Here is a 19869-nt window from a genome sequence, read left to right on the forward strand (position 1 = left end):
CGTTTTCCTTGGTGTATCATGTGGGTACTATGTTTGACTTGGTGTATTGGGTGTGTACTATGTGGTGAGCCAGCAGGGCGACAGCTGTGTGACTGAACATCTGGCCCCATCACTCACCACGAGGTTAAGGTAGGAGAAGGGAGTTACTGACGAGTGGATGTGTGCCAGCCTAGCAGAAGGTTTCAGCGGAGCTTTAACAACAACAACAACAACAACAACAACCTGCTCCCGGGCTGAGAACATACCTGAACAGCTTCCGCTGAGGAGCCAGGCGGACTCTTTGTGTCGCTGGCGGTTTATTTTGTCATTGTCTCTGTGAGGAGAACACGGATTAGTGCGGTGGTCACATCAGCGTAATGACTTTTCATGGAAGTAAAAGCTGCGACCTGCTGACCTCCATCTCCCAGAGAAACGGTGTCACCTCCACGGTTGGGAGGGGTCCTGTCTATAAATACGAGACCACACAGGATTCAGCCGCGCACACAACTGGACGGACCGTCACTTCCTGCTGGGGATCGATAGAAGTTGCCAGAACCCAGTTCACTAGACAGAACCGGTCTCCGGTCCCACTTGACCACATCGACAGCGACAGAGGAGCCGTACGTCAGATCTGCTCCTGCTTTCCCCGGGTGATCCTCCGTCCGGCCTGGGAGACCTCTCCTCGGGTGGTCCTCCCTCCTCGGGTGGTCCTCTCTCCTCGGGTGGTCCTCCCTCCTCCGGTGGTCCTCTCTCCTCGGGTGGTCCTCTCTCCTCGGGTGGTCCTCCCTCTTCCGTCTCCCATAGGAGGAAGGATGAAGGGTATCTCCTGCCCGTCCGCCGACCCGAACTGCACGCGTCTCACCGCGGCGTTGTCGTCATGGAGCGACTCGGTGCAGGGGTCGTACCGGCTGGTGGAGCTGCCGCCGGCCGCCTCGTCGGTAAGTGAGTCTCCGTGCCTCCTTCCTCCTCTGCTGGGGTGCGAGGATCGCCGTTCATCCATTCCTCCACACATGATGCGTTTCACACGTTCCTCTGTGCCTCTTCTTCCGGATGTGGTTTGCTCCTCTGCTCGCCACGTGCCTTCTGCTGTAATTCAGGATAAATGGAGCAGACGTCAAGTCATAACCTCTAATTACCGTGTTAGCTTTGTGTCAGACGGGAAGGGCGAGAAATAGATGGAGAAGACGAAAGAAAACTGCACTTTTAACTGACAGCTTTCTGTTAATTTCACCTCCGATATAAACAAACAAAAAGATAGCTGAGCTGCTGAAGCTAATTAACACGTGGAGAGCGCTGTCACTCACGGCGCTCAGTGGAAGCAGTTCCACCTGATCCGTAGTCTTGTCTGCACACTACTGAGCAGCAGGAGCAGGAGGAGCAGGAGGAGCAGGAGGAGCAGGAGGGTGTGACTTGAGGCAGCTAAACACACACTATGTATGGTACTGTACCACACCATGTACTATATCCATGTACTATATCATACCGCACTACACCGTGTACTATACCATACCGTACCACACCATGTACTATATCATACCACACCATGTACTATACCATACCACACCATGTACTATACCATACCGTACTACACCATGTACTATACCATACCGCACTACACCATGTACTATACCATACTGTACCACACCATGTACTATATCCATGTGCTATACCATACCGCACTACACCATGTACTATACCATACCGTACCACACCATGTACTATATCCATGTGCTATACCATACCGCACTACACCATGTACTATATTCATGTACTATATCATACCGCACTACACCATGTACTATATGATACCGTACCACACCATGTACTATACCATACCGCACTACACCATGTACTATACCATACCGTACCACACCATGTACTATATCCATGTACTATATCATACCGCACTACACCATGTACTATACCATACCGTACCACACCATGTACTATATCCATGTACTATATCATACCACACCTTGTACTATATCATACCGCACTACACCATGTACTATACCATACCATACCATACCACACCATGTACTGTGCCATACTGTACCACACCATGTACTATACCATACCACACCATGTACTATATCATACTGTACTACACCATGTACTATATGATACTGTACTACACTACACGATACCACGCGCCATCCTAACTAGTTAATGCTCATGCCTATTGGCAAATGAAACACATCCTTCGTTTCGGACGTTTTCCAGCTGTATTGTTATAAGGGTGGGGACACCTGCAGTCACTGTGTTGTTTATAAGGGTGGGGACACCTGCAGTCACTGTGTTGTTTATAAGGGTGGGGACACCTGCAGTGAATGTATTGTTTATAAGGGTGGGGACACCTGCAGTCACTGTGTTGTGTGTAAGGGTGGGGACACCTGCAGTGAATGTATTGTTTATAAGGGTGGGGACACCTGCAGTGAATGTATTGTTTATAAGGGTGGGGACACCTGCAGTGAATGTATTTTTTATAAGGGTGGGGACACCTGCAGTGAATGTATTGGTTATAAGTGTGGGGACACCTGCAGTGAATGTATTGTTTATAAGGGTGGGGACACCTGCAGTGAATGCATTGTGTATAAGGGTGGGGACACCTGGAGTGAATGTATTGTGTACAAGGGTGGGGACACCTGCAGTGAATGTATTGGTTATAAGTGTGGGGACACCTGGAGTGAATGTATTGGTTATAAGGGTGGGGACACCTGCAGTCACTGTGTTGTTTGTAAGGGTGGGGACACCTGCAGTGAATGTATTGTTTATAAGGGTGGGGACACCTGCAGTGAATGCATTGTGTATAAGGGTGGGGACACCTGGAGTGAATGTATTGGTTATAAGGGTGGGGACACCTGCAGTGAATGTATTGGTTATAAGGGTGGGGACACCTGCAGTGAATGTATTGGTTATAAGGGTGGGGACACCTGGAGTGAATGTATCTGTTATGTGGGGACACCTTGAGTGAATGTATTGGTTATAAGGGTGGGGACACCTGGAGTGAATGTATCTGTTATGTGGGGACACCTTGAGTGAATGTATTGTGTATAAGGGTGGGGACTCCTGTTATTAATCTCTTAGATGATTAATAAACGTTGTATTCAGATTAACTGTTGCAACTTTCTTTGACTCATTTTATACTTACTGCACTTCAGTAGTTGAGCTTTTATTTCTCCATATGAGTGTCGTTACCATGTTTCCTGGCTTGACCAGCAGGTGGCGATAGTTGAAGAGTTGGCGCCCCCGTTCCCCACTGTGGATGTTCCAGACCATGCCCACTACACCATCGGCTCCGTCATCCTGGCCATCGGCATCACTGGAATGGTGGGAAACTTTTTGGTCATCTACGCCTTCAGCAGGTCAGTGGCAGTTTAAGTGATGTCACTGGTGTTATGACACCATAATACTGTCCTCTCTCACACCCACATGATATTGTCCTCTCTCACACCAACATAATACTGTCCTCTCTCACACCCACATGATATTGTCCTCTCTCACACCAACATAATACTGTCCTCTCTCACACCCACATGATATTGTCCTCTCTCACACCAACATAATACTGTCCTCTCTCACACCAACATAATAATGTCCTCTCTCACACAAACATGATACTGTCCTCTCACACTGACATAATACTGTCCTCTCACACCAACATGATACTGTCCTCTCTCACACCAACATGATACTGTCCTCCCTCACACCAAAATGATACTGTCCTCTCACACCGACATGATACTGTCCTCTCTCACACCAACATGATACTGTCCCCTCTCATACCAACATGATACTGTCCTCTCTCACACCAACATGATACTGTCCCCTCTCATACCAACATGATACTGTCCTCTCACACCAACATGATACTGTCCTCTCTCATACCGAGATGACACTGTCCTCTCTCATACCAGCATGACACTGTCCTCTCTCATACCAACATGATACTGTCCTCTCACACCAACACGATGCTTTCCTCTCACACCAACATGATACTGTCCTCTCTCACACCAACATGATACTGTCCTCTCACACCAACATGATACTGTCCTCTCACACCAACATGATACTGTCCCCTCTCATACCAACATGATACTGTCCTCTCTCATATCAGCATGACACTGTCCTCTCTCATACCAACATGATACTGTCCCCTCTCATACCAACATGATACTGTCCTCTCTCATATCAGCATGACACTGTCCTCTCTCATACCAACTTGATACTGTCCTCTCACACCAACATGATACTGTCCTCTCTCACACCGACATGATACTGTCCTCTCACACCAACATGATACTGTCCTCTCACACTAACATGATACTGTCCTCTCACACCAACATGATACTGTCCACTCTCATATCAACATGATAGTGTCCTCTCACACCAACATGATAATGTCCTCTCTCATACCGACATGATACTGTCCTCTCACACCAACATGATATTGTCCTCTCACACCAACATGATACTGTGCTCTCACACTGACATGATAATGTCCTCTCTCACACCCACATGATACTGTCCTCTCACACCAACATGATATTGTCCTCTCACACCAACAGGATACTGTGCTCTCACACTGACATGATAATGTCCTCTCTCACACCCACATGATACTGTCCTCTCTCACACTGACATGACACTGTCCTCTCTCGTACCAAGATGACGCTGTCCTCTCTCACACCAACATGATACTGTCCTCTCTCACACCAACATGATACTGTCATCTCATACAGTCGGGACACTGTCCTCTCACACCAACATGATACTGTCCTCTCTCACAACAAAATTATTCTGTCTTCTCTCATACCAACATGATACTGTCCTCTCACACCAACATGATACTGTCCTCTCTCACAACAAAATGATACTGTCTTCTCTCATACCAACATGATACTGTCCTCTCAAACCAACATGATGCTGTCCTCTCACACCAACATGATACTGTCCTCTCACACACCAACATGATATTTTCCTCTCACGCCAACATGATACTGTCCTCCCTAACACCAACATGATACTGTCCTCTCACACAAACATGATACTGTCCTCTCACACCGACATGATACTGTCCTCTCTCACACCCACATGATACTGTCCTCTCTCACACCAACATGACACTGTCCTCTCTCATACCAACATGACACTGTCCTCTCTCATACCAACATGACACTGTCCTCTCTCACACCAACATGACACTGTCCTCTCTCACACCAACATGATACTGTCCTCCCTCATACAGACAGGACACTGTCCTCTCACACCAACATGATACTGTCCGCTCTTACACCAACATGACACTGTCCTCTCTCATACAGACAGGACACTGTCCTCTCACACCAACATGATACTGTCCGCTCTTGCACCAACATGATACTGTCCTCTCACACCAACATGATACTGTCCTCTCACACCAACATGATACTGTCCGCTCTTACACCAACATGATACTGTCCCCTCTTGCACCAACATGATACTGTCCTCTCACACCAACATGATACTGTCCTCTCTCACACCGACTTGATACTGTCCTCTCTCACACCAGCATGATACTGTCCTCTCACACCGACATGATAATGTCCTCTCTCACACCCACATGATACTGTCCTCTCTCACACCAATATTACACTGTCTTCTCTCAAACCAACATGATACTGTCCTCTCACACCAACATGATACTGTCCTCTCTCACACCAACATGATACTGTCCTCTCTCACAACAACATGATACTGTCTTCTCTCATACCAACATGATACTGTCCTCTCAAACCAACATGATGCTGTCCTCTCACACCAACATGATACTGTCCTCTCACACACCAACATGATATTTTCCTCTCACGCCGACATGATACTGTCCTCCCTCACACCAACAGGATACTGTCCTCTCACACAAACATGATACTGCCCTCTCACACCGACATGATACTGTCCTCTCTCACACCAACATGATACTGTCCTCCCTCACACCAACATAATACTGTCCTCTCACACAAACATGATACTGCCCTCTCACACCGACATGACGCTGTCGTCTCTCATACCAACATGACACTGTCCTCTCTCACGCCAACATGATACTGTCATCTCATACAGACGGGACACTGTCCTCTTACACCAACATGATACTGTCCGCTCTTACACCAACATGATACTGTCCTCTCACACCAACATGATACTGTCTTCTCTCAAACCAACATGATACTGTCCTCTCACACCAACATCATACTGTCCACTCTCACACCAACATGATACTCTCCTCTCACACCGACATGATACTGTCTTCTCACACACCAACATGATATTGTCCTCTCACGCCGACATGATACTGTCCTCTCTCACACCAACATGATACTGTCCTCTCACACACCAACATGATATTGTCCTCTCACGCCGACATGATACTGTCCTCCCTCACACCAACATGATACTGTCTTCTCACACAAACATGATACTGTCCTCTCACACCGACATGATACTGTCCTCTCTCACACCAACATGATACTGTCCTCTCTCACACCGACTTGATACTGTCCTCTCTCTCACCAGCATGATACTGTCCTCTCTCAAACCAACATGATACTGTCCTCTCTCACACCAACATAATACTGTCTTCTCTCAAACCAACATGATACTGTCCTCTCACACCAACATCATACTGTCCTCTCTCACACCAACATCATACTGTCCACTCTCACACCAACATGATACTCTCCTCTCTCACCGACATGATACTGTCTTCTCACACACCAACATGATATTGTCCTCTCACGCCGACATGATACTGTCCTCCCTCACACCAACATGATATTGTCCTCTCACGCCGACATGATACTGTCCTCCCTCACACCAACACGATACTGTCTTCTCACACAAACATGATACTGTCCTCTCACACCGACATGATACTGTCCTCTCTCACGCCAACATGATACTGTCCTCCCTAACACCAACATGATACTGTCCTCTCACACAAACATGATACTGTCCTCTCACACCGACATGATACTGTCCTCTCTCACACCCACATGATACTGTCCTCTCTCACACCAACATGACACTGTCCTCTCTCATACCAACATGACACTGTCCTCTCTCACACCAACATGATACTGTCCGCTCTTACACCAACATGACACTGTCCTCTCTCATACAGACAGGACACTGTCCTCTCACACCAACATGATACTGTCCGCTCTTACACCAACATGATACTGTCCTCTCACACCAACACGATACTGTCCTCTCTCACACCGACTTGATACTGTCCTCTCTCACACCAGCATGATACTGTCCTCTCACACCGACATGATAATGTCCTCTCTCACACCCACATGATACTGTCCTCTCTCACACCAATATTACACTGTTTTCTCTCAAACCAACATGATACTGTCCTCTCACACCAACATGATACTGTCCTCTCTCACACCAACATGATACTGTCCTCTCTCACACCAACATGATACTGTCCTCTATCACACCAACATGATACTGTCCTCTCTCACACCAACATAATACTGTCCTCTCTCACACCAACATGATACTGTCCTCTCTCACAACAACATGATACTGTCTTCTCTCATACCAACATGATACTGTCCTCTCAAACCAACATGATGCTGTCCTCTCACACCAACATGATACTGTCCTTTCACACACCAACATGATATTTTCCTCTCACGCCGACATGATACTGTCCTCCCTCACACCAACATGATACTGTCCTCTCACACAAACATGATACTGCCCTCTCACACCGACATGACGCTGTCCTCTCTCATACCAACATGACACTGTCCTCTCTCACACCAACATGATACTGTCATCTCATACAGACGGGACACTGTCCTCTCACACCAACATGATACTGTCCGCTCTTACACCAACATGATACTGTCCCCTCTTGCACCAACATGATACTGTCCTCTCACACCAACATGATACTGTCTTCTCTCAAACCAACATGATACTGTCCTCTCACACCAACATCATACTGTCCACTCTCACACCAACATGATACTGTCCTCTCACGCCGACATGATACTGTCCTCCCTCACACCAACATGATACTGTCCTCTCACACACCAACATGATATTGTCCTCTCACACCGACATGATACTGTCCTCTCTCACACCAACATGATACTGTCCTCTCTCACACCGACTTGATACTGTCCTCTCTCTCACCAGCATGATACTGTCCTCTCTCAAACCAACATGATACTGTCCTCTCTCACACCAACATAATACTGTCTTCTCTCAAACCAACATGATACTGTCCTCTCACACCAACATCATACTGTCCACTCTCACACCAACATGATACTGTCCTCTCACACCAACATCATACTGTCCACTCTCACACCAACATGATACTGTCCTCTCACACCAACATGATACTGTCCTCTCAAACCAACATGATACTGTCCTCTCACACCAACATCATACTGTCCACTCTCACACCAACATGATACTCTCCTCTCACACCGACATGATACTGTCTTCTCACACACCAACATGATATTGTCCTCTCACGCAGACATGATACTGTCCTCCCTCACACCAACATGATACTGTCCTCTCACACACCAACATGATATTGTCCTCTCACGCCGACATGATACTGTCCTCCCTCACACCAACATGATACTGTCTTCTCACACAAACATGATACTGTCCTCTCACACCGACATGATACTGTCCTCTCTCACACCAACATGATACTGTCCTCCCTCACACCAACATGATACTGTCTTCTCTCAAACCAACATGATACTGTCCTCTCACACAAACATGATACTGTCCTCTCTCACACCAACATAATACTGTCCTCTCTCACACCAACATGATACTGTCTTCTCTCAAACCAACATGATACTGTCCTCTCACACAAACATGATACTGTCCCCTCACACCGACATGATACTGTCCTCTCTCACACCAACATGATACTGTCCTCTCTCACACCAACATCATACTGTCCACTCTCACACCAACATGATACTCCCCTCTCACACCAACATGATACTCCCCTCTCACACCAACATGATACTGTCCTCTCACAACAACATGATACTGTCCTCTCTCACACCAAAATGATACTGTCCTCCCTCAGAACAACATGATACAGTCCTCTCTCACACCAACATGATATTGTCCTCTCTCACACCGACATGATACTGTCCTCTCTCACACCGACATGATACTGTCCTCTCTCACACCAGCATGATTCTGTCCTCTCTCACACCAACATGATACTGTCCCCTCTTGCACCAACATGATACTGTCATCTCATACAGACGGGACACTGTACTCTCACACCAACATGATACTGTCCTCTCTCACACCGACATGATACTGTCCTCTCACACCAACATGATACTGTCCTCCCTCACACCAACATGATACTGTCCTCTCACACAAACATGATACTGTCCTCCCTCACACCAACATGATACTGTCCTCTCACACCAACATGATACTGTCCTCTCACAACAACATGATACTGTCCTCTCTCACACCAACATGATATTGTCCTCTCTCACACCGACATGATACTGTCCTCTCTCACACCGACATGATACTGTCTTCTCTCACACCAACATGATATTGTCCTCTCTCACACCGACATGATACTGTCCTCTCTCACACCAACATGATACTGTCCTCCCTCACACCAACATGATACTCTCCTCTCACACCAACATGATACTGTCCTCTCTCACACCAACATGATACTGTCCTCTCTCACACCAAAATGATACTGTCCTCCCTCAGACCAACATGATACTGTCCTCTCACACCAACAGGATATTGTCCTCTCTCACACCGACATGATACTGTCCTCTCTCACACCGAGATGATACTGTCCTCTCTCACACCAGCATGATTCTGTCCTCTCTCACACCGACATGATACTGTCCTCTCTCACACCCACATGATACTGTCCTCTCTCACACCAGCATGATTCTGTCCTCTCTCACACCGACATGTTACTCTCCTCTCACACAAACATGATACTGTCCTCTCACACAAACATGATACTGTCCTCCCTCACACCAACATGATACTGTCCTCTCACACCAACATGATACTGTCCTCTCTCACACCAACATGATACTGTCCTCTCTCACACCAACATGATACTGTCGTCTCTCACACCAACATGATACTCTCCTCTCACACCAACGTCATACTGTCCTCTCTCACACCGACATGATACTGTCCTCTCTCACAACAACATGATACTGTCCTCTCTCACACCAACATGATACTGTCCTCTCTCACAACAACATGATACTGTCCTCTCTCACACCAACATGATACTCTCCTCTCACACCAACGTCATACTGTCCTCTCTCACACCCACATGATACTCTCCTCTCACACCAACGTCATACTGTCCTCTCTCACACCAACGTCATACTGTCCTCTCTCACACCGACATGATACTGTCCTCTCTCACACCAGCATGATTCTGTCCTCTCTCACACCGACATGATACTGTCCTCTCACACAAACATGATACTGTCCTCCCTCACACCAACATGATACTGTCCTCTCACACCAACATGATACTGTCTTCTCTCATACCAACATGATACTGTCCTCTCACACCAACATGATACTGTCCTCCCTCACACCAACATGATACTGTCCTCACACACCAACATGATACTGTCCTCCCTCACACCAACATGATACTGTCCTCTCACACCAACATGATACTGTCCTCTCTCACACCAACATGATACTGTCCTCTCTCACACCAAAATGATACTGTCCTCCCTCAGACCAACATGATACTGTCCTCTCACACCAACAGGATATTGTCCTCTCTCACACCGACATGATACTGTCCTCTCTCACACCGAGATGATACTGTCCTCTCTCACACCAGCATGATTCTGTCCTCTCTCACACCGACATGATACTGTCCTCTCTCACACCCACATGATACTGTCCTCTCTCACACCAGCATGATTCTGTCCTCTCTCACACCGACATGTTACTCTCCTCTCACACAAACATGATACTGTCCTCTCACACAAACATGATACTGTCCTCCCTCACACCAACATGATACTGTCCTCTCACACCAACATGATACTGTCCTCTCTCACACCAACATGATACTGTCCTCTCTCACACCAACATGATACTGTCGTCTCTCACACCAACATGATACTCTCCTCTCACACCAACGTCATACTGTCCTCTCTCATACCGACATGATACTGTCCTCTCTCACAACAACATGATACTGTCCTCTCTCACACCAACATGATACTGTCCTCTCTCACAACAACATGATACTGTCCTCTCTCACACCAACATGATACTCTCCTCTCACACCAACGTCATACTGTCCTCTCTCACACCGACATGATACTGTCCTCTCTCACACCAACATGATACTCTCCTCTCACACCAACGTCATACTGTCCTCTCTCACACCAACGTCATACTGTCCTCTCTCACACCAACATGATACTGTCCTCTCTCACACCGACATGATACTGTCCTCTCTCACAACAACATGATATTGTCTTCTCTCATACCAACATGATACTGTCCTCTCAAACCAACATGATACTGTCCTCTCACACACCAACATGATATTGTCCTCTGACGCCGACATGATACTGTCCTCCCTCTCACCAACATGATACCGTCCTCTCTCACACCAGCATGATTCTGTCCTCTCTCACACCGACATGATACTGTCCTCTCACACAAACATGATACTGTCCTCTCACACAAACATGATACTGTCCTCTCTCACACCAACATGATACTGTCCTCTCACACCAACATGATACTGTCCTCTCTCACACCCACATGATACTGTCCTCTCTCACACCAATATTACACTGTCTTCTCTCAAACCAACATGATACTGTCCTCTCACACCAACATGATACTGTCCTCTCTCACACCAACATGATACTGTCCTCTCTCACACCAACATGACACTGTCTTCTCTCATACCAACATGATACTGTCCTCTCAAACCAACATGATGCTGTCCTCTCACACCAACATGATACTGTCCTCTCACACACCAACATGATATTTTCCTCTCACGCCGACATGATACTGTCCTCCCTCACACCAACAGGATACTGTCCTCTCACACAAACATGATACTGCCCTCTCACACCGACATGATACTGTCCTCTCACACACCAACATGATATTGTCCTCTCTCACACCAACATGATACTGTCCTCTCTCACACCGACATAATACTGCCCTCTCTCCCATCAACATGATACTGTCCTCTCACACCAACATGACGCTGTCCTCTCTCATACCAACATGACACTGTCCTCTCTCACACCAACATGATACTGTCCTCTCATACAGACGGGACACAGTACTCTCACACCAACATGATACTGTCCCCTCTTGCACCTACATGATACTGTCCTCTCTCACACCAACATGATACTGTCCTCTCTCACACCAACATAATACTGCCCTCTCTCACACAAACATGATACTGTCCTCCCTCACACCAACATGATACTGTCCTCTCACACCAACATGACACTGTCCTCTCTCACCAACATGATACTGTCCGCTCTTACACCAACATGATACTGTCCCCTCTTGCACCAACATGATACTGTCCTCTCACACCAACATGATACTGTCTTCTCTCAAACCAACATGATACTGTCCTCTCACACCAACATGATACTCTCCTCTCACACCGACATGATACTGTCTTCTCACACACCAACATGATATTGTCCTCTCACGCCGACATGATACTGTCCTCCCTCACACCAACATGATACTGTCCTCTCACACACCAACATGATATTGTCCTCTCACGCCGACATGATACTGTCCTCCCTCACACCAACATGATACTGTCTTCTCACACAAACATGATACTGTCCTCTCACACCGACATGATACTGTCCTCTCTCACACCAACATGATACTGTCCTCTCTCACACCGACTTGATACTGTCCTCTCTCTCACCAGCATGATACTGTCCTCTCTCACACCAACATGATACTGTCCTCCCTCACACCGACATGATACTGTCCTCTCTCACACCAACATGATACTGTCCTCTCTCACACCAACATGATACTGTCCTCTCTCACACCAACATGATACTGTCCTCCCTCACACCGACATGATACTGTCCTCTCTCACACCAACATGATACTGTCCTCTCTCACACCAACATGATACTGTCCTCTCTCACACCAACATGATACTGTCCTCCCTCACACCGACATGATACTGTCCTCTCTCACACCAACATGATACTGTCCTCTCTGACACCGACTTGATACTGTCCTCTCTCACACCAACATAATACTGTCTTCTCTCACACCGACATGATACTGTCTTCTCACACACCAACATGATATTGTCCTCTCACGCAGACATGATACTGTCCTCCCTCACACCAACATGATACTGTCCTCTCACACACCAACATGATATTGTCCTCTCACGCCGACATGATACTGTCCTCTCTCACACCCACATGATACTGTCCTCTCTCACACCCACATGATACTGTCCTCTCTTACACCAGCATGATTCTGTCCTCTCTCACACCAACATGATACTGTCCTCTCACACAAACATGATACTGTCCTCTCACACAAACATGATACTGTCCTCCCTCACACCAACATGATACTGTCCTCTCACACCAACATGTTACTGTCCTCTCTCACACCAACATGATACTGTCCTCTCTCACACCAACATAATACTGTCCTCTCTCGCACAAGCATGATACTGTCCTCTCACACCAACATGATACTGTCTTCTCTGATACCAACATGATACTATCCTTTCAAAGCAACATGATACTGTCCTCTCACACCAACATCATACTGTCCACTCTCACACCAACATGATACTGTCCTCTCACACCAACATCATACTGTCCACTCTCACCAACATGATACTGTCCTCTCACACCAACATGATACTGTCCTCTCTCACACCAGCATGATACTGTCCTCTCACACCAACATGATACTGTCCTCTCTCACACCAGCATGATACTGTCCTCTCACACCAGCATGATACTGTCCTCTCACACCAACATGATATTGTCCTCTCTCACACCGACATGATACTGTCCTCTCTCACACCGACATGATACTTTCCTCTCTCACACCGACATAACACTGTCCTCTCTCACACCAGCATGATACTGTCCTCTCTCACACCAACATGATACTGTCCTCTCACACCGACATGATACTGTCCTCGCACACAAACATGATACTGTCCTCCCTCACACCAACATGATACTGTCCTCTCACACCAACATGATACTGTCCTCTCTCACACCAACATGATACTGTCCTCTCTCACACCAACATAATACTGTCCTCTCTCACACCAGCATGATTCTGTCCTCTCTCACACCCACATGATACTGTCCTCTCTCACACCAGCATGATTCTGTCCTCTCTCACACCGACATGATACCGTCCTCTCACACAAACATGATACTGTCCTCTCACACAAACATGATACTGTCCTCCCTCACACCAACACGATACTGTCGTCTCTCACACCAACACGATACTGTCGTCTCTCACACCAACATGATACTGTCCTTTCTCACACCAAAATGATACGGTCCTCCCTCAGACCAACATGATACTGTCCTCTCACACCAACATGATACTGTGCTCTCACACACCAGCATGATTCTGTCCTCTCTCACACCGACATGATACTGTCCTCTCACACAAACATGATACTGTCCTCTCACACCGACATGATACTGTCCTCTCTCAAACCAACATGATACTGTCCTCTCTCATACCAACATGATACTGTCCCCTCTCACACCAACATGACACTGTCCTCTCTCACACCAACATGATACTGTCCTTTCTCATACCAGCATGACACTGTCCTCTCTCATGCCAACATGATACTGTCCTCTCACACCAACATGATACTGTCCTCTCTCAGTCCAACATGATACTGTCCTCTCTCACACCAACATCATACAACAATGATTATGATATTAAACATCAACAGTAGCAATAGGTGCCATCACCCACTGTCTCTCAGGTTGTGGCAGGAAAAAAGAAGTCTTGCTGCAATGCTCGCCGCTGGCCCCCCTCCCAGGACCACCCGCAAGCTTACCTGCGTCGTCCATTTCCTGCTACTCTGGAATCACATGTTCCAGCTCCTGGACAAAAGCCCGGTGCTGATTTTTAAATTTGTCACACTGAAGGAGGAAGTGCCCCTCTGTCTCCACCTCATCTGTCATGCACTGACCACATGTTCGTTGCTCTTTTGGCAACCATGTCTTTTTGTGTCTCCCCTTTTCAATGGCTAGACTGTGGTTACTGAGCCTGTATTTGGTGAGGATCTGTCGCTGCTTCCTGTCTCTGACACTTAAGAGGTATTCTTCCAAATCATAGTTTGTTTTTAGGGCCCTCAATTTTCAATTCAATTCAAAGGGCTTTATTGGCAGGAAGATTTTACAACAATGTTGCCAAGTCATCAAAAATACAGTGTGGACAGTACACAATAACACTAATAATGAACATCAACGCAACATTGTAATGATAAATAAAGACACAATAACACAGCCATAACAATAGAGAAACAGAAGTAGATCAGAAGGTGGAGCATGGGTTGTGAGGAGACTACAGCTGTCATGTGTTGTGCTGCTTGTCTCTCAGGCTGTCACATGACCTGACATGTCTTGCTGCTGCATCTATGAGCTGACACTGTTTTCCCCAAGTACATGATGCATTTGCGTCTGGTCAGAGAGTGTGTCCAAGTCATTTCGGTCTGGTCAGAGAGTGTGTCTAAGTCATTTCGGTCTGGTCAGAGTGTGTCCAAGTCATTTCGGTCTGGTCAGAGAGTGTGTCCAAGTCATTTCGGTCTGGTCAGAGAGTGTGTCCAAGTCATTTTGGTCTGGTCAGAGAGTGTGTCCAAGTCATTTTGGTCTGGTCAGAGAGTGTGTCCAAGTCCTGGGATTTACATTTAATTTTTGCGAAGTATTTTGTTCTTGAGTCTTCGTATGTGCTACATTGTAGCAGGAAGTGTTGCTCTGTCTCCACCTGTCTCTGTGGACAGAGCTGACACAGCCTGTCTTCTCTGGGCAGCAGGTCTGTCTCCACCTGTCTCTCTGGACAGAGCTGACACAGCCTGTCTTCTCTGGGCAGCAGGTCTGCCTGTGTCGGCCAGTCTCTATGGCCAAGCTGTGGTCACTGAGTCTGTACATAGTCAGTGCCTTTCTCAGTTTCTGATCGGGCACGGTGGTCAGTAGTCTGCCATCGTGTACCGTCTGTTTAGAGCCACATAACATTGAAGTTTGCTTTGAGTTTTTGTGATAGATGTCCAGTGGTTAATGTAATTTTCTTTTTCTTTAGCTATAAGTTGGTTGGTCCAGATTGTGTGAGGGCTGTCCTGATGACTTGTGCTGGTGGCTGAGCTGAGCCTCAGGACCAGCTGGCTGAGGGGACTCCTCTCTTTGTTCTCCTCTTGGTAACTGAGAGCTTTGTGATGGTAGGAGTTGTGGTCACTTGCTTTTAGGTGAGGGTAGAATTTGATTGCTCTTTTTTGCATTATTAACAGGGGAACCTGGCCTAGTTCTGCTCAGCATCCATTGTTGGGCGTGTTCCTCTGTACTCTGAGAATGCTCTTGCAAATCTCAGTGTGCAGGGTTTCCATTGGGTGTTTGTCTCATTTTTCAAAGTCTTGATTTGCAAGAGGACCCCACACTTCACTACCATATAGTAACATTGGTTCAACTATGGATTTGAACATCTTGAGCCATGTTCTAACAGGTATGTCTATGTTTGACGACTTGTTTATAGTATAGAAAGCCCTTCTTTCCTTGTCTCTGAGATCATTAATAGTGAGATTGAAATTTCCTGTCGAGGTAATTATTAGCCCCAAATATTTGTAGCTGTGTGTGTGTGTTCTATGTCAGTGGAGCCTAGTAAGAACCTATTTGGGTTTCCCTGACACCTGGGTCGTTAATTCTAGTTTTTTTTTCAGATTAACTGTCAGAGCCCAGGTCTGAAAGACGTTTTGCAGATGATCCAGTTGCTGTTGTAATGCCTGTTTAGATGGAGCTAATAATAGTAGATCATCTGCGAAAAGTAGGCATTTAATTTGTGTGTCAGAGAGGGTGAGACCAGGGATATCTGATTGTTCTAGAGATTTTGCCAGTTCATCAATATAAATGTGAAACAGGGTGGGGCTGAGACTGCAGCCCTGTTTCACACCCCTACTTTGCGGGAAAAAAAATCTGTGTCCATATTGGCAATTTTCACAGCACATTTATTATTTGTATACATTGTTTTAATTATGGCATATGTTTTCCTCCCTACACCTTTTTCAATTAATTTCAGAAACAGACCATTGTGCCAAATTGAGTCAAACGCTTTTTTGAAATTTACAAAGCAAGAGAAGATTTCGTTGTTGTTTTGGTGGACATGTTTATTAATGAGGGTGTGGAGGGTATAGATATGGTCTGTAGTTCGATGTTGTGATGTAAAACCGGTTTGACTTTTGCTCAGGACATTATGTTCGCTGAGGAAGTCTTGCAGTCGGCTGTTTAGGATGCTGCAGAATAACTTCCCCAGGTTGCTACTGACACAAATGCCTCGGTAATTGTTTGGGTCAAATTTATTTCAATTTTTAGAGATTGGTGTGACAATTCCTTTGCTCTAGATGTCAGGGAAATGTCCAGTGCTCAGAACGAGGTTGAATAATTGTAATATGGCAATGTTGAACTTATGGTCGCTAAATTTCAGCATTTCATTTAAAATACCATCAGGACCACCGGCCTTCCCTGGTTGTAGTGCCTGGATATTAGCCTGCAGCTCTTCTTTGGTAATTTAGTAGTTTAAAGGGTTTTGATTGTCTTTAATGGTTGATTCGAGGGTTTCTAGCTTGTTGAGGAGATCATTTTGGGCCGAATTCAGTGTAATAGTACTATACAGGTTTTCAAAGTGTTTTTTCAATATTTCACCATTTTGAATAGCCAATTCTTCCTCGTGTGGTTTGCTGAAAGAGTGCCATTTTTTCCAGAAATTATTTGAGTCAATGAACTCTTCAATTGCGTTAAGTTGTTGCTGTGCATACTGTTCCCTTTTAGTTCTGAGTGTTCTTCTGTATAGTTTCAGTGTTTCCCAATATTGATAGCGGAGCTCAGGGTTGTGAGGTTGTCTGTGTTTTTGATTTGATAAAGTTCTGAGTGTGTTTCTCAGATGCCTGCAGTCTGTGTCATACCACTTTACATTGGCTGACTTTTTTGATCTGAGATGCTGCAGCTTTTTCAGATTGGATAAATCTGCCACATTGTCAAATATGTTGTTGATATCTTGTACAGCCTGATTCAGGCCGTCATTGTTGTGGGGATATGATGTGGAAAGAAAATTGTCTAATTGGGATTGAATTGTTTTATTTGTGATTGCTTTCTGGTCGTCATCCTTGCTGTTTGTCCATCTATAAGGTTGTTTTGTATAGTTCAGTTTATTGGGTTCTGCTGCATGAGGGTCTGTTACTATCTTTCTAATGTATAGAGTAATTTTACTATGATCAGATAAGGGTGTTTGGGGGCTGACTGTGAATGCTCTCAGACAGAAGGGGACTAGGTCTGTGACATTGTAATCTACTATGCTATTGCCAAGAAGAGAGCTGGTTGTGTAATGACAAAAAGAGTCCCCTCTAAGCCGACCACTGACGATGTACAGATCTAGTGTTCGACATAGCTGCAGTAGTTGGTGCCCGCTCTTGTTGACAGTTTTGTCAAAGTTGTCCCTGTGGGGATATGAGGGGAGGGGAATGCTGAATTGGCCAGGTATATGTTTGTCTCCCTGTGGGTTGATAGCCTGATTCTAAACCTGTCCTGGCATTAAGGTCTCCACAGATCAGTACACTTCCCTGTGCCTGGTAGTGACTGATCTCATCTTCAAGAATTGAGAAACTATTTTCATTATGATAAGGCGATTCGGTTGGGGGGATGTATGCTGCACACATGCATATGTCTTTATCTGTGGAGACAACCTCTCTTTTTATTTTGAGCCAAATTGAAAATTTGCCTTTTTTGATTAACTCTATTGAGTGTACAAGATTTGCCTTGTACCAAATCAGCATTCCTCCTGAGTCTCTGCCCTGGGTCACTCCTTTCAGTTTGCTAGATGGGAACACTGTCTCTCTGTAGCCTAAGGGACAACCAGTGGATATGTCTCCTCTACTCCAAGTGACCTGTAAAATAAACACATCTGCATCTCCTAACTCTCTGGTAAAGTCTGGGGTCCTGCTTTTAAGGCCAAAAGGAGAGGACCTCAGACCCTGGATGTTCCAACATGAAACAACAAGGGATTTAGTTTTCATTTTAGTTTGAAACTCAAAGTGACAATTACATTCAGTGTTAGAGAAAATGAGATAAACTCCTAAGAGTCAAAATAAAAAAATAAGAAAATAAAATAAATCTGTGGGTTGTCTAGTTGTCTACTGTGGTAATTGACCTATCAAATGAGAGCAGAGCAGGTTGAGCATCTGTTGAATGTCTCTCAGCTCGTTGTGTGGGGGTATTTGGGTGGGTTTAGGGGCAGGGCTAGTGGTGAGGGGTGGGTCAGCTGCTCTTGTCACTGCCTGGGCATAGCTCAGTGAGCCAGGGTGTAGCTCCTGTTGCTGGGGTTGGGGTGGGGTCCTTGGGGGCAGGAGTGGCTCTGGTCTGGCTTGAAGGGGAATATAGTTGCCCTGGTGGGGTTTTAGTGGGGCGTAATGTGGAAGAAGATGAAAATGATTTGGTTTCCATGGGAGTTGCCTGGTTGCTGGTTCAGTTGGGTGCCTTGTTGGTCTACGGGGGATGTGGGCCAATCTGCTCCTTTTGGGGGGTA

General features: G+C 46.1%; 1 protein-coding gene across 1 annotated transcript in view; it reads left to right on the plus strand.

Moving 5' to 3' along the window:
* The first annotated feature begins 356 nt into the window (after positions 1-356).
* Positions 357-19869, plus strand: part of LOC130123110 (melanopsin-A-like) — a 65435-nt gene continuing 45922 nt past the window's right edge. Inside the window, exons 1-2 of the mRNA XM_056292235.1 lie at positions 357-917; positions 3202-3344. Coding sequence (XP_056148210.1) covers positions 357-917; positions 3202-3344 — 704 coding nt within the window. The remainder of the gene's footprint in view (positions 918-3201; positions 3345-19869) is intronic.

Source organism: Lampris incognitus, chromosome 13, assembly GCF_029633865.1.
Source record: "Lampris incognitus isolate fLamInc1 chromosome 13, fLamInc1.hap2, whole genome shotgun sequence".
Taxonomy (NCBI): Eukaryota; Metazoa; Chordata; class Actinopteri; order Lampriformes; family Lampridae; genus Lampris; species Lampris incognitus.